A 25,530-nucleotide genomic window follows, 5' to 3' on the forward strand; every position below is an offset into this window, starting at 1 on the left:
GACGTGAGGATGTGGGCATCTCAGAATGGGAGGAATAGGCTAATGGTGTACTGCTGACTGAGTCCTTTCACATGATCTGCCGTTTGCCCTTGGATCAGTCCATCAGCGTGCTGTCCACCCAAGACAGCACACCTTACTGTTTATATTTAAGAGTTACAGCCTTGAGAACAGTCAGAGACCTGAAAAAAATCTTTTTGCCAAGAGTCATTTCTAGTAGGTAGAAGTGAGGGTGTAGAAATCTGCGCTTCAAAGCAGAGAGGTAACAAACTAGTTAAGATAGTCAGTTGTATCCAGGCTTTTGATGTAGGGTAAAAGATTTTTATTTTTTTTTTAATGAAAAGAGGTAACTCCTGAAGTATTTACATAACCCTTGCTTGAGACATCACCAGAGTACATTGAACTTAACCATCTGTTGGTTGTAACGTTTCTGCTCTGCTGCAGCCATCAATGCAGAAAATGCTGTCCAGCCTTTAGGAACACTTGAGCATCCTAAATTACTTGGCTGAGGCTGGGCTCAGAGCTGAGTTATTGCTCTGTGACAGTGCTCCTCTCTCTCCCACAGTTGTTTCCAGCTGTCCCTTGAAGAGAAGGATTTTGATGCCATTACCAAGCTGATGGGCAGCTGGGGTGGCCAAAGAATGTCTCTGTCAAAACAAGCCTAAGACCCTATCATGTTCATTTTCTTATTCACAGTGGGAGTTTTGCACTGTGCTTTATTCCACAATTTCTCCAAGAGCCTATTTTTAGTCAGGCACTTATGTTAGAAGATTTTGAAATGCAGTCCTAGCCCTAGAAGAGAATGTTTTAAAAAAAAAAAAGGAGTGGTGGTGATGGTGCATAGGACATGCCACCCCATGTGGAATGAAAGTGTTGAGCAGTTTCCTGTGTGTCTCCCTCAAGCGAACCCCAGCCACTGACAAGCAGAAAGGTTTTTTTTGGTTTTTTAACTGTCAATGTTGAAATGCGGAAGCTGGCATTTCAGCTAGGTTTTCTCACATACATCCTGAAAAGGGGGGAAAAAAATATCTTTCTGAATTAATTAGCATCTCTCACAGGTGAGATGACAGTGGAATAAAATTCTGCATGCTATGAGTAACAGTCCCGCAATCCATTCCTTGACAATGTGAGATGAAAGAAGCCTCACTCCTGTTACTATGTTTGCTCTTCAGCTCCCAGGGGAGTAGAGAAGTAGGAGACTCTTCTTTTGATCAGTCACTGGGTCTGGATGCTCACAGAAAAATCCCAAAATAAACAGATTACTTCATATATGGACTCACCCTGCAGGGTGAAGCTTCCACTCAAAATTGCATAGGGAGCTTCTGAAACAATTTTGTATGGAAGCAGGTGTTAGACTGAAGCTAAAGTCCATGGCCTAAACAGTTTTTTAATGAGTTATGCACATTACAACATGACATGAACAGCTGATGTGCTTCTGACTGGGACTGAACGCTTTTGCCTCCCACATATTGTGGTTCTAGCAGTTATTGCTGATACAGTAGTTGCTCTGACTTAAAACTTGCTTCCAAAACAGCACACCATGTGCATACTGCTTTAAGATGTGAATCTGATTGCCTGCTCAGGAGTCGACGTAAAATAAAATTTCCCTATGGAAATGGCATCTGTTTCATCTTAATGGTTTTATTTTCACCAGTGTGGACTTGATTACTGATGGAGGTAAAAAGTATTAAGTGTTTATGGAGACGTTTCTTTCTGACAGATCACTAGAAAAAGCCTCAAAGGAAATTAATCTGGCCCTACTTCTTTCAGTGTTTTTAAGCTAAGGCAGGAAGCATTTTTTTTTTCTTGTGGAAAGTTATAAAACAATTGTGAGTCTTTGCAGGGGATGAAACACTGGAACTAGATCATTCTTTACAAAAGAGACTTTAATTGCATGTCATCAGTTTGTCTTTGCAGCACTGCTCTAGCCGGCCTTCAGTTTATCTTCTGTCCAAATGTGACACATCGCTGTGTCCTGCTTGGCTGCACATTTACATCTGCACGCGTTCTATAGCAATTAGCTGCTGTTTCTCCCTTTTTCTCTCCCTTCCTCCTTTCTTTCCTTTCAGTGCTAAAGCTTCTTGAGTCATCTGCTTTCCGTCCAAAACTCATGGAGTAAACTTTTGCAAATCCCTCTAATAGAAACAGGTATCTAAAAATGCTATGGGTCTGCTGCCTTCCCAGCTGTTGCAGCTCTGAGTGCACAAAACTTCCAAATTAGCTGATCGGATGGAGCGTTGCTATTTTTCAACTGTTTTTGCTGTGTGTCAAGTGTTGACACTGAGCCAGTCTGAATTGGCAGCAGACCTCTGGAATAAGCCGTGGGGAGAGCAGCAAAACACAGTCATTTATCTTTGAAACAAAAGCACTGAAGATGGAATGTCTGATTCTCTTCTCATTTAGACTGGTGTAAAGCAGGCGCAACTCCTCTGAAATCGAGAACAGCAGGAGGAAAGAACTGAGCTCTTGCACTGTATGCTTCAGCAAAAGTGAAACGGCAATTTTGTGTGATTGAGCAATAGCTGCTGCTTCACTGGGTGGGAGGGGGAACAGTGAAAAACGAAACCCTAATGTCCCTTAGAAAGCTTTTTTAGATTGATACGGGTTTTTTAAGATATATGCTCCCTACGCTGCTGGTGTAATACCGCCATCACTGAGGGCGTCTCTCGATTTCTGATACTGACACTGACAGAGTTTAGTTAATGCTACTCAATTCCCTTGATAGCAGGAGTTCTTGAGTTAAAAAGTGACAGACTTCAATAATTTTCAGAACATTGTTTATACTTTTTGTGAAGGAGTTTGGATCAGCTTTTCATCCGTTCTATCCTAATAACAATCCAGAGTACCAACTATTGACTTAGTGATGTTTTGCTGGCTCGGTGCTGGTGTGAGATCAGAGCCGGTGCTTAAACCTTTCCTATGTTCAGAAGGGCGCTGTTTTGAAACAATCTGATCATGACTGCCCGTACGGACAATGCGGAAGTGAGAAAATGCTGAGGAAGTAAAATGAGCTGTTGAATGAGGCAGATCTCCTCAAAACTTAAAGGGAAACTCTGAGATTTTGAAAGAGCTGTTATGAGCAGCCGATGACTCAGAATAACACCTGTGATACCCAAGTCATATAATACAGCCTGATACAGGGATGGATTCTATACTTACTCAACTCGTTATCAAGCACAACTCCTACTGAAGCCAGTAAATGGGACTTCAGAGATAAGTATCACTTGCATTTTACAATGAGGCAGTCGGTGTCTGTGCAAGAAAAGGATTTTTTCCAGCATCATGTCTATCCAGTGAATTAGCAGCGGAGGCCAGGTAAACTTGGTCCTGTATCGCTAAACTGAGTGCAGCATATGCTGCTTGCAGATTTATAGTCTGGAGTACGAGCACATGATACTGTGTGGTTTGCAGTATTAGCTTGTTTCAGCTTTTGTGGTCACCTTGTCACATGAGAAATGCAGCTTTTCTCTGTGTGTTCATGTACACGTGTGTGTTTATATACACACGCAAGTAAACTGAGTACCAGAGGAAAGAAAAAAAAAAACCAAAAACAATTCAAGGCAAATTAAAGCATAACCAAATTTTTAGTTCATATATGCCACGTATTTTAGATCAAATATATCCAATATTAATAAACAGTCTTAAAGCAGCTCTTGACTTCCTGGGGGCTTTAATGTCATTTTTCTGGCTAGAGTTAGGTGGTAAGGGTGATAGAACTCTGGTGACAATGCCTTGTGTCATACTTAAAAAGAGAAGAACAGAAAAATCTTCCTTTTCTTTCGCATCTTGTAGGGAAGGAAGCCACATTTGTAGTTTGTTCCTAGGTGCTTTGAACTGTGCTAAAGCCTGGGCTGTATAACCATATCATTGTCAGCATGGTTGCTTTGTCAAGTAGATGGGAACTGATATGACAAAAAGACCAACGCCTAACAGGCAAATTATACTTTCCAGTGGATAATTGTTTTCCTCATCTCTGGCATGAAGAAATCCCCCCCCCCCCCTTTAAATGCCTATTTCACAAAAATGCAGCTGCACCAACTACAAAATGGGCCCCATGCTAAGTGCTGTACAAAGAAATGGAGAGCCCTGCCTGAAAAAAACAAAAACCAGCACAAGATGGGCACAAGCAAAACCAGGGGTTTTAAAACACAAGCCAGGAGGGTAGTGGCAACACAATTTATGTTATGTGCTCATTAAGTTTTCTTTCGCTCCACAATCAGGTGGGAGAGGCTTGATCAAGAAGAGGCTTTGCTACAGGGAAAAAAAGTGATGCAAGCCGAAGCAAAGCAAGTATGATGAAAAAGGCAGAGAAGACAGATGTGGATTATGTTGTACATCACTATTAGGTTATTTTCATTGGGGGATAAAAGAAATGAGTGATTTAAAACAAAAATAAATTTGGAAGATGATTTTTTTCTTTCACAGCATTTCCAGTATAATTTTGGAGACAACATGGCTTGTCTACCAAACCAGAAGCTGTGTGGTTCCCTGGGAGAAAAACCTTGTCCTATCAAAGAAAAGAGGTGTTTTGCTTCATCTTGTCAATGTGGCAGGCATGCGCCTAAGCCTATTCCAGGTGTAGTTAAGCCACCGCAGCTTCTCACATGAAGGTTCTTAGGTTAGGGGTGGCTGTCAGCTATGTTCAGCAGCCCAGTTCACAGTGCAATTACCCAGATAGTTGAACTAGCCTAGGTAAAGGGTGGTATTTCACAATGTGAGAATTAAATCCAGGATGGAAAAGCTAGAGACAGCTATACCTTACCATGGTATTGCCTTTGGCAATTTTTTCACTGTTAAGCTTAAGTCTTAGTTTGGAAATGCCAACTTCACCCCATAGTTTTAAGCACAGACTGAGCTGGTCAATCAGAGCTTGGTACTCTTTATTTATAACCTGAGATTTTAATACATGTGGTGACAATTAAAAAAGGAGTAAGAAAAAAGATCACGTGCTTTAGACCTTGCATTTCAGACTAAGCAGATGCATATGAGTTGATGTATATTTACTTGAGTGAGTAAATTTCTGCTGGTTTTGGCTTTTGGGGAGGGGAGGAGGGAACCATCTGTGGCTTCTTGCATTTTTCAGTCTTGAACAAATTTCTTATTTACAATACAAAAATAATAACTAAGCTGCTCATTTTTCATTCTGACATGTGAAGGCAATAATAATTGTGCTTTGCATTAGCAGGCTGAGATGGTAATATGCTTCTGTTGTCTGGGTTCATTTTTAGTTCAGGTTAAAGAAATGCCTTTGCACTCTGCTGGGTGGGTTGAAAAGCTATTATTACGGACTTATCTCTGTTCCCATAACAGGGTCGGTAAAGGCTGAGAGTAATTTTGGCCACGTCTAGACAGTGGTGTAAGACATAATGTTGGCATGTGCCATGACAAACTTCTTTTTGAAAACAAGGTCGGTGAGTGCTTCTGGCATTGCTACAGATAATTATTTATCTGAAAGTTGATAGCAATATCAACAGACAAAAATTTGTATATGAAGTGCGTTCAATATGAAGATGCAATTTAACCAGCTCTTTATTTGTTTTACTTGGTATCCCTTCCAGGGAAAAAAGTGGAACTTGTTTTCTCATACACTGCGATGTGACTAGAACGTAATTTCCGTGCCAGCAGGGCAAAGGAGTGATATCACAGACAACAGAAATTAAGAGTATGTTTTCTTTAAGAAATATTTGGCATGCAAAACAGAAAAACCTCTGTTTGAAAATCTGGCAGCTCACCTTAAGGCATCTTAAAACACACAAGCAAGCACATCAGTGGCTTCCTGTTGCTGGCAGTGCTCTTGAAGTGTACCCTAACAGTATGGAGAGAGAATGCAAAGCCCATCTGGAAAGCATGCAACAGCCTCTTCAGAAAGCACTTTGCCTTGGAACAAATCACATCCTACTGCTCTCAAAAAGAGAGGACTAGGAGAGCAAATTGTTTTCAGAGATTCTGTTCCTGTGGCAAAAGATGGGAGATCACCCCCTCCTCCTAAAAACACGACTCTTCTTTATATTTGCAGCTTTCATGGTGGTGAAGTAAATTGATGCATAAATTTATTTATTTTTTTCAGTGTAGGCAGCAAGATCACAGACTTGTTAGTCTCACGTCACTGCAGGCTGCCTGCAGAAGCAGGAAGAGCACCTGGGTCTCCACACCATGAGCCCCATGCACAGTTACTACACTATGTGCTTCTCTACCTTAAATTTCCTGTGTACTGCAAAGTGGGGTGAATATATATCCTGTCTCTGCAGCCTGTATTTTTTGCAGAATAGAAATCTACTGATCGTGAGCATGAAGAGAGTGTAGCCTGAAAAGAGCTTGCAAATAACATTTTTTTCTCCTGATGCGGTCCTGTCAGAGAACTTGTGATCAAGGGAGGAACTGAAAGCAGCACTCCCTGAAGGGACAGAAATGCTGTGACATCTGAAAGATCATTTCAGGAACAGTTACCGCATTGTAGCTGTGCAAGAGCAGCATTCCCTACATTTGACAGCTACTCTGCATTTATAGCCTTAGCAAAAGAATAACTTTTTTTTGTAACTTCATTGTGAGAATAAATTGTTTGGTTTACGTATGACTGCTGCTTCTTTGGTCCTTCGTGCCGAGATTGAATTCTGAGTTCCTTTCAGGAAGCAAAAAGTGAGCATGATGAAGTGCTGAGCCTCAGTCAGGCTTCCTGTCTGAAGTCTGCAGTGCTGCTGCAGTTCTGCAAGACAGTGTTCATGCTGATTTGAACCTTGTGGGGTAATTTCAATTGGCCTGGAGAGTCATTAACCAATGGCAAATTGGGAATGGCACCATTCTTCACTGGACCTCTGTTAACAGATGAAGTCCTTGTAGGATCCCTTTTAGCACCGCCATGGAATCTCATACTGTGGCAAATCACTGTGCAAGTCCTGTGGCTTTGGCTTCTAAGGTGTACCTCAATTTGCTTTTGCTGCTGCCATCTGCAACATGAATGCTTTGGGAGAGATGAGCTATGAGGAGTTAAAGGCAAACTGCAGATTAAGACCAGAGAAGCAAAAGGGAGAGTCAAGATGAGGAGGCAGAAGCAGAAGGCAAAGTGCAAAATCTATGAGCGCACTCAGGCAGAAGAGTAACATGCAAACAACTGAAGGGAAGGATGACATGGAAAAGGGTTGGATAGAGTGTTACAACATTCAAGAGGGTAAACCTGAGAAAGAACAATGGAGGAGGAGGGAGTGATAATTGATGGGGTTTTCTTCTTGGAATGCTTCGGTGATGTGTTATCTTAAATATTCTCTTAGGGGGGCGGGAAGCGAACGAGAAGTGGTTTCCTTAGGAAGATGAGGTTCAATTAGCTGTCCCCTTTAAGCACTTCTGACCTCCCATCTCTTCTCCACTCCCCATTATAAGTGTCCTAATTATAATCAAACTGATTGCCCTACCCACTGAAAGATTTTACCCCTCCTCCTTAACGCTACAGGGCATTTTCTCATTCTAGGCAAAACCATCCTGTCTGTGCTTGTAATTGTATCTGTGTTGTTATGGACAAGGGTCTTTTCATTCCGAGACTCAGTGAGCTATTTTGGCCAAGCACACTGAATGAAGCATTTATTGCTTTCCCTCTAATGCAGTTCCCCTTTTTTTCCTTTTACAGGACACTCCATTTTTAAGAAGCTGAGATTAAATAGCCCAGGAAATGTTGGACCAAAATATTACAGAAGAGATTGCTTGTCATAGCATATAAAATATTCCATGATGCTATCCCATAAGGGACACCAATACTCTGGCTGAGTCTGCGGTAGATGAGGTTCAAGAGACATACACGTTTAAACACACCACTTAAAACAAATGTGTTTAGGTGAAAAGGCGGCATGGAAGGGATCCAGTTCTGGAAAGGAGTTTAGAGTGCAGAGAACCGTTTGGTTCATCTCTTTGGGAATAAACAACTTCTATGTGTGCATTTTTTTTAAAGCCTTTGAAATTGAGTTATTTTGAGCAGTCTTTAGAGAGATCTGTGTAGGCTCAGTAAGATTACTTCTTAATAATTTTGTAATAGCTTCACTGGGACTCAGTCTTGTGGTGCAACATACCTGCTTTCCTCATGGTAAACTTCTAAAAAAACCAGGCACTGGAAATCAGCAGGGCAACGTAACTCACCGGAAGTTACAAATCAAACTAGAGAGATTTGGTCTTCTGTCCCCTCCTGGGTTGCATTATATCCAGCTGGAGTACCTCATCTGTATAGGGAGCAAGCCTGTTACCAGCTCTGTCCCTTTTGTGTGCCCTGCTGAAAACTTGCTGCATTTCAGTGCTGTGGAGTCTTCCAGAGGCAACCATACCAGGGTGTTTTTGGGCACAGTGGCTGGACACAGGCTTGAGGGGAGTTACTTTGAAACCCACTATTGTTATACTGTCAACTTTTTTTAAGAAAACTGTGTTATGTGAAAATCAACATACTTCAAGAATTTATCTGCAGGCGTGTTTTGTAACATGGTTGCTCCCTCTCCACCCAGCCGGAGTCTAGGGAGCTGTGCTCAGGCTTGCATCAGCATGCAGAGCGTCTCAGAAGTACAAGTACAGTATTGCTTTCCCAGATGGAGTTCACTGACAAGTCAGGCAGAAAGATGTGACTTAAGAGTCAGAACTGGAAGCAGGATTTATATGTTAATATCAGATTTGGAAATAACCAGGTAGTTACACTGCTGGTGGGAGTATACATAGCTGTATTCTACAGCCTTTTGCTGGTCTATGGCACTGTGTGGATTTAATTAGCCTCACTAGAGATAGGTGAGAAATGCCTGTAAAATCCATGCCAGTGGTGATTTGAGGTCTGCCGTAACAGCATGCCATCATCAGGATGAAAGAGACCTGCCACAGGGAAGGGACTTAGATTTTATCTCTGGCTATCTTAATACTGTTCTCCCAGGAGGAGGTCAACCGGATTTGTTGCTTGTGTCAAAAAACAGTACCAACCCTGAAGCAGGAGCTAGGCGTCAGGCTTACACTACAGCGTGCTTTGGCTGGGAGGTGGCTCCTCTGTCCGACTTTGTCACTTCCAGCACCCTCAAATGCATAGAGACCGCTCTTCCCTACCTTCCCCTGAGCGCCGGTTTCCTCAAAGAACTGCAAAGCCAGACAGCAGCTGTATCGTCCCTCTGAGAGTGCAGCACAAGCAACCTTCCCTCCTTGTTTTATCCCACATTTTCAGCGCGAGTAACTTGGACTGAATTCTTAGATCAGAGATAAAGTTGTAAAGTTAGTTATTAGTTCTGATACTCCCATGATCTTTTTCACTTTCAGCTGCAGGTCTGCTGTCTTCATACATACGTTTACAGAATGACTCAGAGAGCTATGTGCTTTAACAGTATGAGAAATTATGCTCCTTCAAAAGAGTTCGTCAAACAAGGGCGAACGTTGCAAGATGGAAGTTGGAGGAAAGGGAAAACTAAATGGAGGATGTGGGATAAGTTAACAGCTAACTGAACTCTGCTTTTACATGCACATATAGTGTATCTTATTCCCCTTTATTTGTTAAAGGATCTCCTCCAATGTGAATGACTTAGAGCTAATGTAATTTTTGTGGAAACCTGAGCATTTTGTATTTCCTGTATTTGGGGAATGAGGGGAGAAAAGGTATCTAATTTTTTCAACCTCAGTGTTTCTCTTACGGAGTCTGGTATTTTCTTTTCCATTTATGTTGTGGGGAAAATTGTTTTTGAAGATACTAAGAATCCTTGTCTGCAAATAGCAGCAAGTCTCCATATATACGCATATATATATATACACACACACATATATATACATATATATATATACTATCTGTACAAAATTAATTTCTGCAAATTGAAAGCTTGAACTTATATAAGCACAAACCTCACAATAGCATAACAGGCAAATAAAGCCTTATATTTGAAATGGGAAACAAATGAAGAATATCTTTGCCAACTTCAACCAGCTCTGCCCAATTGGTAGGCACTAACAGAGGTTTACTTTTCTTTTTGGAAGAGATGCTTGGTGGGGAATGAAGAAAACACTGTGCTGTGGGAAGGATAAACCAAGACAGCTGTTTAAATTGCTTACTGTGGTATTAAGCTGTTCTTTGTACTTTTGTTTTATTGTCTGTGCTTTTTTTTTTCTGTAGTTGCCTAACATTGACTGGTGTATGAGGATACCAAACAAATAGCTGGAATTATATTTGTGAACATGGCTTAATTCTCCACTTCAGCAGGCAGTGGAAGAAGTTTGAGATGCGCTGCCTGGTTTAATCATTGTAAGCTTGGCTAGGCAAAGGGAGCTTTGCTTGTTACTAGGATAGCAATCATGGAAACAAAAACCAGTATAACAGAGGCTAGCTTGTGCATTGATACTAGCTGAGAGAGACACCAGAGACATCAGTCTTCATTGTTCAAAGAATAAATGGTTCACAGGAGGTCAAGTAGTAATTTCTGTCTTAAAATAATGCTGCACATTTGCCTGCCTTATGCAGACTCGAAACCTTCTTTTAACTTTCTATCAATTAAAAGCAGACAGACAAGCTATGCTTGAGCTAAACGGTATAATAAAGGTCATTGACTCCCAGGGTAAGGATGGCTTAAGCTCAACCTCTCCTGAAAAAAACAAACAAACAAACAAAAAGGATTGCTTCATTACAGATATTTACTCTGGGAATTATGACAGTCAACAGTAAAATTCCCACTGGGTCCCATGGCAATGATATAATTATATATGCCACCCGGGGAGGGAAAGCCTGAGAAATGATAATGCCAAGCTGAGCCTGCCACCTTAAGCCTGTGCTTTTGTGCATTAGTGTGTCTTTAACAATGTGACATACTGTTCCTCGTCTAGAATATATTGAGCAATTTATTCTACACTCTTAGATATGCTGTGTGTTCTGTACTTCAAAGAACATCAAGCCATTCTTTATCTACTTCATCAATGACAGGCAAGCTTGTATCCTGCTTTTAATGATGCTGCACATGCATTTTTCCAGAGAAAAAGCACGTTTGGGGAAGAACTGTAGAGCACAGCTCAGCAGAAGATTCATGCTCCCATCAGATTAGAGTATTGTGGTGGTTACTGGTACTCTTTGTAGCATGATTTTTACCTTCTCATAGGCTTTATCTGTGGGATGCTAACAGAAAGACCATTTGCTGCTAACTCTATGTCAGATGCAGAGTTCTCCCTCTTCTGTCCCAGGGACACAGAGAGAGTGGAATGACCATGCACCATCAGCCTCGTTGGGATGGATGGGCACAGTATGTCCTCTGGCCCCTGGCATGGGGAGGGCCCCCCGAGGCCCCTCCCGCCCCTGCATTTTTTTCTCAGTCATCACCATGGTTCCATCTGCTTAGGTGACTTTCAGAGTGCCCAGGCTTAACATTTGTGTATTGGAATATTTCATTAGCTGTGATCATCAGAGCTGACAAGACACACCAGAGGATAAGCTGCACCCCAGAAGGTGATACCAGAGGATACACTTGCTCTCCTTTCAGTGCCTAAATGATGCTGATGAATACAAACATCAGTTTGGTGCTGTGGTAAGAGCCTATGATGAAACTTGTGGGCAAACGCTTCATTCTGAGCTTTTGCAGAAAACACTGTAACCATTCTCAGTCTTCTGTCATTGGTTACCAGCATTTTGTTTCTGAATAGCAAAACCGCATTTAAGGTTTCATTGGTCTCCAAGTTATGCAACTTACCTCACTTCAGATGAACAATGATTTCATTGATGATAGAGTGTAGCTTTGAACCTCAGACATATTTGCAGAGAAAATGTAGAAAACCTGTGCTGCTGTTAACTGTCCTCAATTGTTTTCTGTCATGCAGGAATTTAGTGTGTGTTGGTACTGCCTTCCGTCCTAAACACGTACACATGTTCACCATGGACATGGAAATGTTTAAGTTGATGACTCGTATTTTGTTCTCCCCTTTCTCAAAGAGCTGAGTCTGTATCATTGCACCAATGGCAAGTTAGCTTCTGACACCTAGCATTATACAAGAGTTACATAGCACTAAAAGAAAGAATTTATTTCTTCTTCCCTGGAAAAAGAGGCACCTTGCAAATCTCTGTGTTGATGTCTAAAATGTACAAAACACACCACTTTATTCATTTAGCCTTCATTAATGGATTCTGCAGGAATAAGGGCCTGGATCTCACTTTTGTAGGCTACTCCAAAGCCATATCATGAAGTGGTGACTGTTGCCACACAGTTGTTAAAAAAAAAAGTGCATCATAATGCACTTTTCCAGTAGACACAGGGTAGCCTATGTAGCTACCTTCAGTAGCAAGCCTATGCTAAGACCATCTCAGCTGTGTATTCTTCTGTGTCCTAAAGCATCTATGAAAAAGCATAGAGCTCCAAATGGAAGAAGTCACCTTCTCATCAGCAGCTAAGCTTGACAGAAGCCCAGCTAGAGATTTCTATACCTTATCTCAGGAATAATGCATTCCCAGCTTATTACATATTAGAAAAAGGGAACTTCTGCAATGCAATGTACCAAATGCTACATTTGAGTGTCTAGTGTTACTCCTGGTCCAAAGAAGTAACTGAAGAAGCGAAGTTGATCATAGTGCAATTCCCTATACCGTTGCCTGCACTTACAAGCCAGGTGACTGTATATGTTCCATGCAAAAAGACCATTACAGCCGAATAACTACATGTTAGCAGACTCAAGGAGAACCACGACTGAAGGCTGGAGAAAGTTGTTTGTATCTTAACTCTGGACAGTTGTCCATTTTAATAAAGGAGGTGCCAATGGCACAAAAGGGGGAGTTTGCTCAACTGCCATTTGTGCTTTAGCAACGTCTCCATTACCATCTTGAACTACTAAACTTTTCCCCGCTACTGATTGCTTAGAGACCAGAGCAGTTTCTCAAGCTGTTTGGTGGATCTAGATTGGAACAGGCAGCGTTAAGAGGCCCTGTAACCGTAAGCTTCTTGCAACCTACATTGTAAGTAAGTCCAGATTTGGTCATGTACAAGGCTGCTGTTGCCTTCTTTTGTAAGATTATTTAAGTGTAGATGCAACTGTCAGTAAGCACCTTTTGGTGATGGAGAAAAGCAGGAGGTTCTGCTTTCCTAGGTCACAGCCAGTGTTTTTCATTTCCAGATAATTCAGAGTTATTAACTGAAAAGGGTCTGGCTTCATAAGGACAGCAGGGCTTGAAGATGCTTTCAGAAATGACACTGATCAATGAATCCAAACTAAATGAAGCACAACTGTGACATTTTTTCTCATTTCTCAAACTGTATCTAATGTAAGAAAGCTAAGGAAACAGTAACACCGTTTCCCTCAATAGAAATCCAATCCCCCTGACAGATTTTGCTTTTACATAAATGGACCATTTTTTGGGAAAAATGTTTACATTTCGTTAGCGTTTAAGAATTCCAGCACACACAGGTATGTGTTCGGCAGATAGATGAGCTATTTAGGCAAATTAGAATATTTATACAACAATATTAGAATATATTGTTGTATGAAGTTTAATTTGGTAACTGACACTGATTCATCTAGACCTTGAAAGTGAACCACACCAGATGCTAAAAAGGAGAAAGTAAACAATACATATAGAAATAATGATGACACTTTTCCCATTACCTGGAATGAAGCACTAAAGTTAATAGTGCTCATTAATGATTGAATAATTTATCAAGCTGCTTGAGGGAATTGTGACTCTTCTCATTATCAAAATAATGTCTCCTTTACATATACCTAAACTCTTAATCTCCATAACCTTAGTGGCAAAGAGTTCTACAGGTTAATCCACTATTATATACATGCATCATACTATTTCTGTGTAGATTTATGTATATCTGCTGTTGCATATTTGTATCTTTTCCTAGAAGGGGTTGAAACTGTCTGCTTTTGGGTTTAATTGGCTACCTTATTTTTGGAGTAAAAATACAGAGCATGCTAAATAAATATTCTTATATTATTCATTGTTATAGATAGCAATACCAGGGTCGTGGCCTTATCAACATGGCCCAGTCCCATCTTTACCAAGTTTCCTCACATCATCTTTTCCTGGGGTTTCTTATAGTAATGCTAGCAGATATTCACTATGGACATAGCCTGCCTTAGATTTGAATGTGGCACTTTGCTGATTTATTTTCTAGACATTTGAGTTTGTTATAGGGCAGCATAGCAACAAGCAAACATGAATGCCATGCTACTCTCTGGCTATATCTGCTGCTTGCAGGGACAGGGAGAAATGATGTCTTTGATCACAGATGAAGTACTTGAGCGAGAGTTTGAATGAAGACTTTGCCTTGATTGATTTAATTAAATCAGTTTAGAAACTGCTTGAGCAGTGTTCACACTGCAGTGATTTAATTAACCTCACAGCTAAACCTGTGCTGCTACACTGGAGTGAATGTGAGCCCCCAGAATGCAGTCACTATAGGCAGCAGCAAATATTTGAAATATTGGCTAACATGTAATGTGTTTTTATCATTGCTGGATGTTACTGTCAAACCTAGACTTGGCACGGTGCATAGATGGACTGTCCCTAAAATCAAAATGAAAGGCCAAGCAGAAGTCAAGAGCTTCCCCTTGCTCCCGCAGGATAAACAGCCATGCCAAGCTTTGATCCCTTCCCTCCTGATTGCCTCTCTGTGTCAATGCTTCTCTGATGGTGCATGTGTGTAGGAGCACAAGTGACACCAAATCAGCTACATTTGCTCGTGCACCAGCTCCCCATTTGTGTGGAGCTGTAGCCCAATGGAAGATACTTTTGCCATTGGGATTACTAAACTCAGTGTGGAGAATACAGCATTTCCTTTATGTCCTAGCTGGAGCATAAAATTACAGCCGATAACAGTGACTAGAATCCTGGGCTAGCTGGCATCTTCTTGTCTGACCCTATGTTTTCATCAATGGTCAGAAGTTCACAGCCTTTTAAATGTGGACAAAATGAATGAGAGATGATGCAGTATCTTCATGAGGTAGGAGGTCTGGAATAGTGGTATCACTGAAAGAGTCACAATGCTAAGCAGTTTTTGATGATTCTGCCTGTAAAATTTAGGGGACCCTAAAACCAATGTAGAATTTAAATGTTAAAAACTTGTGCCTGGTCTGTTTGAAGGTCTACAGGTGAGTAGGAATTGCTCAGGAATGATGAATCACTCACTGCTAGAGAGCCAAACTCTGGTGGTTGCAGTCTAAAGTACTCATGCCTTTTTGTTTCTGCTCTTGTCAGCAGTAACCATGTTTATGTGGGCGGTGCCCGGGTTTTGTTCATGGCTTGTTGGATTGCTTTTACTCATCTCCTCTCAAGGATGCTGCAAGTCTTAATTCATCACCTTTTGTAAAGATTGAAAGCATAACTATTATTTAGTGATGCTCCAATTGAACAATAGTGATTAGGTGTAGGCATTTCCTACAGACTAATAGAAGGCTGGAAGGAAGTGATGGGCCAAGGTCCTGCAAAGAAATTGTTACTGCAGTTGTGAGCTGAGAAAAAAAAAAGTGAAAAAATGCAGAAAGTATTTTTTTTAACAGATTACACAAGTTTATTGGCATTGGAAAGCCAATGCATGCTCTGAAAAGAATGTATGTCCTGAAAGCTTGTCAGATTGTTTCAATCATCTTTCAGCTTCCTAGCCAGCTTAAAAAGTGAACTTGAAAAACATTTTATGCTTTTGCTGCGTTTAGCTCACAGTCCCTCCTTCCAAATGTATCCTGTCATGAATCTTTATTTATGGGCCTGTGTTGGCATTTCTGCCATACAATTAGTTTTTCCATATATTGTTAAAGATATTTTTCATGTGTTTAAAAAGCTAACCTATACTACTTTACTGACTTTTCCATAAAAATTTGAATAATTTCCTCAGTAAAGTCAACACTACAGCCGTTTGAAGGCCCATTCCAACCAAGCATAGTGGAACATGAGTAAATGAAATCAGCTGGCACGTTGCAGGCTGGAACCACCGATTCTTAAGTTCTGTGACATCTTAGTTACATGTCACATTAAATCGGATTGAGTTAGTGTTTCCTTGTCCTGAATACTTATGTAGAAATAGAGAGTTGAGAAGAACCTACTCCTCTATCCATATGCCAAGGAATATCGTGTGTATCTACAACTCAGTTCTTTTCTGAACTGATACTTGTCTATTTACCCTTTTAAAAAAACCAAATGAAACATGGAAAAGTTTAAAGCTTCTACAACCCTTTTGGTAGGGGCACTGTGTTTAATGAGTTTTCTTCTATTCATTCCTTACCCTAATTATAGCAAAGGTTTTCATGCTGTCTAGTTTAAATCTTCTCTCCTGTAAATTAAGACAGATCATTCTTGTCTTCTTAGTAGTAAATATTGAGAAACACTGATCAACTTCTTGTAATTAACAACCTTTCCATCTCAGAGAATTAACTCGCTCATTTCTCCTCTTCTCTTCTCCACAGGAATATGACTTGTTTAACCTTTCTTCAAAGCACATCTTTTCTAAACTTCTTGTATTTGCTGCATTTCTCTGAACTCATTGAAGTAAAATAACTCGTCTTAATGTAGGATACCCAAAATGGGATGTGGTACTTCAGATGAAGCCTCATCAGATTAATTACCTTCCTGTCCTACAGATGTCATTTCTTTAAGTATGTGCTGGACCAAATTTTGCCTTTGTTTCTCTATTGCAGATTTCTGTTCAGGTTGTGAGCCCCTGTAGCCCTCAGACCCTTTTTGACAGACCTGCTGCTTTGTCAGATACTTCTAATTTTGTACTTACTTTTTTTTTTTTTAATCTCTTGCCCTTAGCTATTGCATTTGCATTTGTTGAATCTTATAGGGCTCTTTTCAGGCCATTTCTCCATTTCTGAAGATCCCTCTGATTCTGGATTCTTCCCTCCAAATTGCTTTCAGCTCCTCTCAGGTATTGAGTCAGTAAAACAGTTTGGAATCTCAAATAAAATCCAGTAGTGGAGTAAAAGTAGTGGAGACTACTGCAGTGCTCCAGTTCATAGTTGAATAGACAAGGAAGCCCTAACATGAGTTCTTCCACATATTTGTATAATACTTTTAAACGTTTCCATCTCAGATTTTTATATTGATTTCTCGCTAAGATGCCAATTTTTCCACTGCATCAGAAAATTTTGCTGCTAAGTCTGTCATGTACCTTTCAGAAGTCATCATGTGTCCTCTACTCCTTTATTCCTATGTATAGATGTGGTGCTTCAGGACATGGTTTAGTGATGGACTTGGTGGTCGTGGGTTAATGGTTGGACTCAGTGATCTTAAAGGTCTTTTCCAACCTAAAGTCATTCTATGAATCTATGATTCCTTGACTTACTGTCCCAAGGTCCCATCCTTAAGTATGGTGATACTAAACGAAGTTTTCTGAAGTCCCTCGCCTGTGCTTCACCATGACTACTCCTTTCTTTACATGGTGAACTTAATTGTTTTGTGATCGCTTTCATTCAATACACCACTCTTCCAGATTTGCGACTACTTTCAACGTATTATTCAAAACCAGATCCAACATAGCTCTTCCCCTAATAATCTGCTCAGTTTTCCAGAACAGAAGGTTATTCCCGTCTCGCGCCAAAGACTTATCTATTCTATTTAATAAGCACTTGGGTTGCAGAGCATGAAATGAGAGTCATTAGGATATCTCCATCTTTTTGCATAGTGGAAGAATGCACAGCCTATTTCAGGAAAGGCTATTGCAAAATTAAGAACAATTATTACAATATTTCTGTACCTACTTAGATTTGGCATAAACCTGAAGCAATTCTCTTTTCTCCATCTTTCCTGCTACTTCTGTTGTGGCCTGTAACTTCAGCTACAGTTGTGGCAGCTAAAATTCTTCCCTTTCCTTAGCCTAGATGCAAATGTGATTGGCTAAACAACTCGCAGAAGTGTGAGTGATTTTCCTAACGAGACAAAACTAAAACTAGGGTTCATATCTCCATAGTATTTGAAATGTACTTTCAGCTAACAGCTTGTGAGTGGAAATAACCTGTCCAAACAATTTATAAGCAACATAACTGTATTTATAAGTGGGCTTTTAAAGGTATGAGTCAGGCAGCAATGACATCTGTAGTCATTGCAGTTACACCATTTCAGTGTTTTAATGTGCATCAGTGCAAAGACTGTTCAGTTGTGACCCCAAAGACATTCTTTCTTCCTAGGCTCTCAGTTCTGAGGATTTTTTCCCCTCCCTTCAAGCTTATAAGGCTATATAAAGAAGTAAGTATTTTTAGCATAAGCACTGATGACCAGGGATATTTTTGCAGTTCTCTAAGACTCAAAAAACCACACAAGGGACAAAAAGTTCATTGCTCATTTTATAGAACAACTATAACAGTAAAACCTGTCTCTGCAAATAGGGTAAAAAGATCTGAAACAAAATTATTTCTTGAACCTCAATGGCTGTGGCTTTTCCATGGCTAATTACTGCTACAAGTAACTTTGGGGTGTAACAATTGCTCTGGGGGGTTTTCGTGATGCTTGGAATTTTTTTCCCTATAAAATAAAGTGTTTATATCTCAAAGGTACTTAAACAAAGAAGTTATATTCTAATTTGTAGGCTGCTGAAATTAAGATATCGTTCAGACTTGCTATTTGTGCTTGACCTTCACCTTTTGTCCTTCTTTTTTATCTCAATAGCAGTTGAAGTGTGGTATTAGCCTTGGAATTTGGGCATTTTAGTTTCCCCTGTCAAAAGTCTAGCTTTCAGGAAGGGGAACGTTGTGCCACCAGCCAGATCTCTGTAGACTGTCAGCAGGCCCTTTATAAACCGTGTGCCACAGTATAAGAATTGCTGAGAAAGTCCACATGTTTTAGACACATGCATAAGGTTTTCAAGGAAGAAAGTAACTTTCTAAGACTTATTAAGTTAGGATGGTGGCCTTCCTTCAGAAGGCTGCACAGAGCACTCTTCATTTCTGTAAAAGAAAGTTCTTAAGGTATCTTTAGAACTGCAAAAGTTAGTTGTCAATCGAAGGGTGAAACCAGGTTTTGTTTGTAAGAGAGAATGAAATCAGCCAGACTGGTGGTGAGCTGGTACTAGCCAGAAACCTGGACCACAGAAGGCGGGAAAGAGTTCAGCTTCGAGAGGTCAAATATGGATCTAAGAACACTCTTTCAAAGCGAGCAGGAATATGTTACCCTATCAAATGAAGCAAGAGTCCTGGTCATCGGGACAAATACAGGAGACTGTTCTTCTCCAGAAAGGAAACAGATTATTATTAATGTGAAGCAATTTACCAGGTCAAGATGCAAACAGTTCTGAGCCTGTTATAACCTCTTTCCTATTATTTCCTCTAGGATTTCTACCTAGGATTCTTACAGACACATCTGCCTTTATGTTTTCCCCACTTTCTGTTGCTGTTTTGGACCGGCCAAGGGTTGTCGTATCAACAAGCAGTTTGTATTTTGTTTGGTCCCAACACCGGCTGTAGTACAAATGACTGAATCTCGTGTTGCAATAAAAGACTCTTGACCTCAGTGTCAATGAGAGTTGTGCTGGGTGTCACTGAAGCTGATGTCAGCTATTTGTACCTTAAATATTTTCACCAGCTTGCTGCTCACTTTGTTTCCATTTTAATGTCAGAAATCAGTGACTTAGTTGTTTTCCACAGCTCCTTTTGCTTCTTTACTGATTAGGAGAGCTGATAGAAAGTGAAATGAATGAAAATTTGTCTCTGTTCACCAAGCCTCTGCCACTGCTCAGATCTCAAAACCGCAGGAGACGTCAGAGAACGCACTTGCTTTCTAGCTGGTTTACGTGCTATTCCTCTGCACCGAGTGATTTCAGGCTTTTTCTTGGGTCCCCCCCCCCCCCCCCCCCCCCCCCCCCCCCCGCAACATATTTCCCCTGCCAACATGTTTCACAACATACCAAAATCTTTCTGCTACTTTGTATATAGAATTAAGCAAACAAAAAAAGCCTTTCATTACTACTACTGCCTTCGAGATGCAGAGAAGGGGTATGACTTGATTCTAGGAAAAAGCAAAACCAAATCCAAACCAGTTGTCTCCTGGGGTTTTAGTTCATCATAAGCATTTTGTCCGGTTTTAGTAACTATGTCTAAAACAGACTCTGACAGGGTCAGCAGTATAAAATTAAGACAGTATTTACTTAGATAGGAAGATTGTATAGTTGCTGCTCTGTGTAAAATGATGTTTCTCACGGCTCCCAGGGGACCAGAAGGAAAGCAAACATGTAACAATAGGGCGATAAGAGGGGGAAAAGAATTAAAAGTGCTTATTGGGAAAACCTTCTATCTGGCAGGGCTTTGTTCACACTGACTGAATTATTACAAAATGGAAAATAACCCTCACGTACTCGAATGAGGAGAAAAAAGTTTTTGCTGCATAACTACTGAATGCCTGAGAGTCTGTATTAAAAAGATACAGATCCATGTGTATTAAATGACGGTGAAGAACAATTAAGTGACACTTTAATTTTTTTTTAATATGTAAAGAATATATTTCTAGAAAATTAATTTTTTTTTCTTTTGTTTCTAACGCTCAGTTTGGATAACTAGAGTGAAAAGAGTTTGTCCAGAAACAGCAAGAGACATTTCCAAAACAACACTCATAGAAAGAAAGTTTTCCACTTCTATTTTGCCTTAATAACTACTTTCTGTAAGGGATATTTAACACCTTTACAGGAAGCTGTTTTATTCTCATGAGATTGTTTTAAAACCAATTTATGTATCGTACAGAGGAAATAGTTACGAGTAGGGAGAGATGTAAGGAGTGAAATGCTTCAGAACCAGTAATCAAGGTAAAGACAATTGAATTATTCAGCAGTTTAAAGAGGATAAAATCATGTTTCAAACTCCAAGCACACAGGAAATATCTGATGTTTCATTTTCAAGTAGTATCCTCACCTAGAGCTTTCCTCCATAAATCTTCAGAGTATTTTGCAATGGAGTAAATAATCACTACACTAATTTTATAGATGGGAATATTTTTCATATATGGAGGTGAAACAGTGTACTTGAAGCTGCCTTATTCTGATTTTACAGGTGGGAAACCTTTTCATATGCTGAGGTGAAGCAACATGCTTAAGGCTGTCTAGCAGCCAAGAGTCAGGGGGGGACCCAGATTTCAAGCACTCTGAAATGAAGTCACGGCTGCATGCTATGACACAAGCTATGACTCTTGCTATCTTGACACTGAGAGTACAGTTTACTGTGGTATTAAAAAAAAACTCCAGAGGTTTGCTTTTGTGAAACTAACTGTGAAAGAAGTTTCCAGATGCCCATTATGAGCTGAATAAAGAGAGTAAGTGGAATAATTCACATGCCATTATAGATCTGTCATTACACAATTATGAAAAACTAAATGGAAGAACATACCAGCATTTTAGACCCCTGGCAATAAAGGAAAGGAAGAAGCAAGATGTACCATGTGATGGTGACATATACAGCACATGACTGGGACTCTTCTGTTTTCTCACCTGTTTTCGTGCAGTGCTAGATCACTGTTTACTCCATAGTCATAAAAAGCAGCAGCTGACCTTTATTGCTCTTTTTTTTTTTTTTTTTTGATAATGAAAGCTGAATATCTTGTATGATTTCTTGATTCATTGGGCTGAAGGTTTAAGAAAAAAGCATTGTATAGAAAACCCCACCCTGTAATGATAACTGATATCCCAGCTTCAGTGCAGCTTCTGCCTTAAGTTCGGTGGCCACCCACGCGTTCATCACCACAACTTGGTGTGCAGTACTGATACACTTACTTACTGCTGACGCCTGGTAGTTGACCTCCACGTCCTCTAGTATGCCAAGAGAGAGATTAGTAGCACTAATCCCAGTACAACAAGAGTGCTCCTTTTGTCTGGCTTATAAATAACTCAAGCAATAATTCAATCTCTTACTTTAAAAAGAACAAAAATACATTGACAGGGATAGAGAGTCCCCCCCAAAATAAAAAATAACCAGCTAACCTAAAAGCCAACCCTACCCTCTCACAGCGACTTTGAGAAAATGTTATTTTTACTGAGGATGAGAAAAATTGTGTTACTCACTGGCACTAAACTTATGTGCTTTAAGCCTAGCTGCATTTCTTCTCAAAGACATAATTACAAGCATATATTAAGGAGCACAGGCATATATCACTGTAAGAATGCCCTCATTAATGAAATGCTGCTGATCATGCCATTCCTCTCACAGTACTCTGTTCCTTTCATCTGCAGTCAAAACACCTTTCTCTTCTAAGGAAGACTGTGTGTTAGTCTCTCTATGCTGCTGAAAAACTGATCTCCCTTTACTGAAAGGATGGCAATGACTACAGAAAGGGGACTACTAACGCAATAGCTGTGTCAGTGCTTTCAGTGTATGACAAGTTGTCACTTCAATAGAGAAATATTGTCATTCTGTTACTAAAAGTAAGGCAATATGATTAAGCCAAAAGTAATTTGATCATTGAACTGTTATCCCAAAGATTTAAGTTTCTGACTTCTCCAGAGGTTTTGCTGAGCTGATGTCTGCAATTGATACCCATCCAAAACCTAGGTGCTTGGCATGAAAGGCTGTGTTGTGAAATTCCCCACTAGAGATGCCAAAAATGCAGCTTCATTCATTCATATGAGAGATTGACAGGAGATCCCACATCAGTTTTGGCTTTACTGTGTGATTTCATTCGGTGAGGGTAAAAAAAATAATAATATTGGACCTCATTCGTATTTGCATGGGGGGCACACAGGAGAACAGGCTTGGGATGAATTTACCTTTTCAATGACTCCGATCTCTCACGATTTTTGAATGACCAGAAACACTGTTTTAAGTACAAAACCTGGATGCCATTGGTATTTTGGACAGTTTGAAACTTGACTTCAGTCTGAACATGAATTTGAATTGGAAATTTGGGGTAAGTGATTTGAAAGTGAAGGGTGTTTCCCAAAGTTGTTTGGAGGGAACTGTGAACATTCCCCTTTGCTACCTAGCAGCACGATGCTAACAGTGTACCTTAGAGGCAGTGGCTCCCTGGCTGCTGTGGCTCTGGGCCTTTCCAGTCAAGATGACAAACAAGCAGGGACCACCGAACACGGGGCTTCTGGAGGTCCAGAAACCATTTCTCAAAAACAGTTTTGATTTTCCTGAAAATCTCACAGGTGAAATGAACCTCATGCTGGAAAATCCCTCGGGTTACTTTGTCCATGCCTATGGGGAAAATGTCCACGGATATTTTGCAGTGGGATATTTACAGCAAATGTTTTCCTGTACAGATCCAGCCTTTTGCCACTTATTTCCAGTCAGTTACCCCCAGAGCTCTGCTTAGTGCATGCACGCAGACCCACTGCTGGGAGTTCACAGATGTCATCAATGCTTTTTACAGTTATTTCCGCTCCTGGAGGCACCCTACAGACCCCCTCACAGGGTCTACAGGCCACCGCCGGTCTCCGCAGCGCATGCAGAGCCGAAGACCCCTTCCCCTCGGCATCTCGCGCACGTGGCTGGGGCAGTGCCGCGCCGTGAGCGCCGCGCCGGCGGCCGGGGCCCGGGCTGAGCCCCCGGCGGGCCCGCTCGCCCCGCGGCGCCTCACGGAGGGCGGAGTACGGGGCGCGAGGCCGCTGCAACCCCTACCGGCCGCCGCGCGCGCACCCCCGCCCCCAGCTCTCGCTCCACGTGCTCGCCCTGTGCTGACAACCTCACTTCCGGCCGCCGCGGGCGGGGCGGGGGGGAGCAGCGCGCGCCTGTGCGCGCGCGAGAGAGCGGGGGCCGCGCATGCGCCGTCGCGCCGCACACTGGCGAGGCGGCTCCTCCCGGCAGCGCGGCACCCCCCCCCCCCTCCCCGCCCCTCCCGGCCGCCTCCCCCGTCCCGGCCGCCGCGGGGCTGTGCCCGGGCTGTGCCCGCCCCCTTCCTCCTCCTCCTCCTTCCCCCCCCCCTCCCCCTCCTCCCCCTCCTCCTCCTTCTCCTCCTCCTCCTCCTCCTCCCGCCGGAGCGGGCGTCGCTGCGGGCGCGGGCAGCCGGCGGTGGCGGGCGAACGGGTGAGGAGAAGCGGGGCGGGGGCCGCGGCCGGCATGTGAACCGGGGCAGCCCCCTCCCCGCTCCGGTAGCCGCTGGGCAACGGCCGCCTTTCGCCTCAGGCGCGGCGCCTCCGCCGCCCCTCGCCCGCCCGGCGGCTTCCTCCTCGGCCGCCCTGTCCCGTGCGGGGCCGGGCAGCCGCCTGCGGCCGGCGCCCGTCCTGCGGGCCCGGCGCGGCCCCGCTCGCCATGAAGAAGTTTTCTCGGATGCCCAAGTCCGAGGGGAGCGGCGGCGGCGGGACGGCGGGCGGCGGCTGTGGCGGCGGGGGCGGTGGCGGCAGCGGCGTCGCCTTGGGCAAGGTGCTGGCCGTCGGGCGCTACCAGGTCACCCCCGAGGAGCTGCTGGCGGAAGGTAACGGGGCGGGGGTTCGCGGCGGGCCGGGCAAGGCGCCCGTGTACGGGGCGGGAGCGGCAGCGGCCGAGCGCGGCCGCGGGGCGAGGCGGGGCCGCGCTGCCGGCTCCTGGCCGGGCCGGGCTCCCGCCGCTGGTCCTTATCCCCGTCCCTGGATAGCTGCTGACCCGCTGTAAGCCGGTTAAGGGGGTTTCGCTGGGGTTTTTTTTGTTTGTGGCTTTTGTTGGATTTTTTGTTTGTTTTTTTGTTTGTTTCGGCTGGTGCCTGGGGCTCGTTAGGTGGCTTAGAGTTTCCTGTCATGTTGTCGCGAGTAAACCGGTATGAGATGCCCGGGAGCAGCAAGCTGCCGGTGGGGCCGGGGGTTTTCGGCGGCAGACCCGTCGGGCTTGCAGGCGGCGTGGCCGGTTACCGGCACCTTCGAATAGGGAGGCTTAACTGCAGCAGGCTTTTGTCAGCTAATCTGAAAAAAACCCACAACCAAACCCCAAACAAATCCCCCCAAATAAAAAACATGATCTTCTTGGCTGGAATGTAGTATATTTCTGGTGGGGTCACGAGTGGAGCTGCAGCGCAAGCGATTTGTGCTGTAGGGAATCCCTTCCCCCCCTTGTTGCAGGGTGCTTGACTTCTAATTCTTGTCTCTAACTTGGACTTTCATGTTGTTGGGCCTCCAGTGGATCTTAAAGCAGGGTTGTGTGAGCTCAGACAGTAATAGAGTGTGTGAGACTTTCTTAGTTGTACGACTTTAACACACGCTGGCATGGGCCATCATCAAAACAGCCATATTTGAGTTTTACTCTGCACATGGGGGAAACGGAGTGGTGTTGATTTCCTAGTTGGTGGCAGCCAGTGTTGTAATGTATAAAGTATAATCCACCTCCTAGGTCACTGAGCGCGGGGCTAGTCCCCTATACTGTGTGGTTACTGAATCTCGCAGTGCTTTGGATGTTGTGGGCAAAGTAATTTATCTTTGTCGCTCATACATCTGTGTATTGCTTAGACTAGTTCATGCATAAATGTACTTGTAAACTGTCACTTCTTATGTGCATTTCTAGATGAAGATTTAAGATTGGTTTTAACATGTACGTGCAGGTACTATTACTATTTACAATAGAAATCTATAGGTGGTACTTAAGTTTTCATTGTTATCTGGAAAAAAGTTCTAGTAGACTAGTGGAATTGTTACTTAATATTTAGAATATTAGTATTTAATCTTTGGCTTACGAAAGTGAGATCAGGGCTTA

General features: G+C 42.4%; 1 protein-coding gene across 5 annotated transcripts in view; it reads left to right on the plus strand.

Annotated features, from left to right (window-relative positions):
* The first annotated feature begins 23,809 nt into the window (after nt 1-23,809).
* The window catches only part of BMP2K (BMP2 inducible kinase), a 65,870-nt gene continuing 64,149 nt past the window's right edge, over nt 23,810-25,530 (plus strand). For 3 of the 5 annotated variants that reach the window (XM_055797427.1, XM_055797428.1, XM_055797430.1), the window contains exon 1: nt 23,810-24,286. In XM_055797427.1, the coding sequence (XP_055653402.1) occupies nt 24,124-24,286 (163 nt within the window). In that variant the 5' untranslated portion in view covers nt 23,810-24,123. Of the gene's footprint in view, nt 24,287-24,361; nt 24,459-25,530 lie in introns of those variants that run through there. The other 2 variants (XM_055797429.1, XM_055797431.1) reach the window with 2 other exon arrangements.

Source organism: Falco peregrinus, chromosome 2 (genome assembly GCF_023634155.1).
Source record: "Falco peregrinus isolate bFalPer1 chromosome 2, bFalPer1.pri, whole genome shotgun sequence".
In the NCBI taxonomy this organism is placed as follows: domain Eukaryota; kingdom Metazoa; phylum Chordata; class Aves; order Falconiformes; family Falconidae; genus Falco; species Falco peregrinus.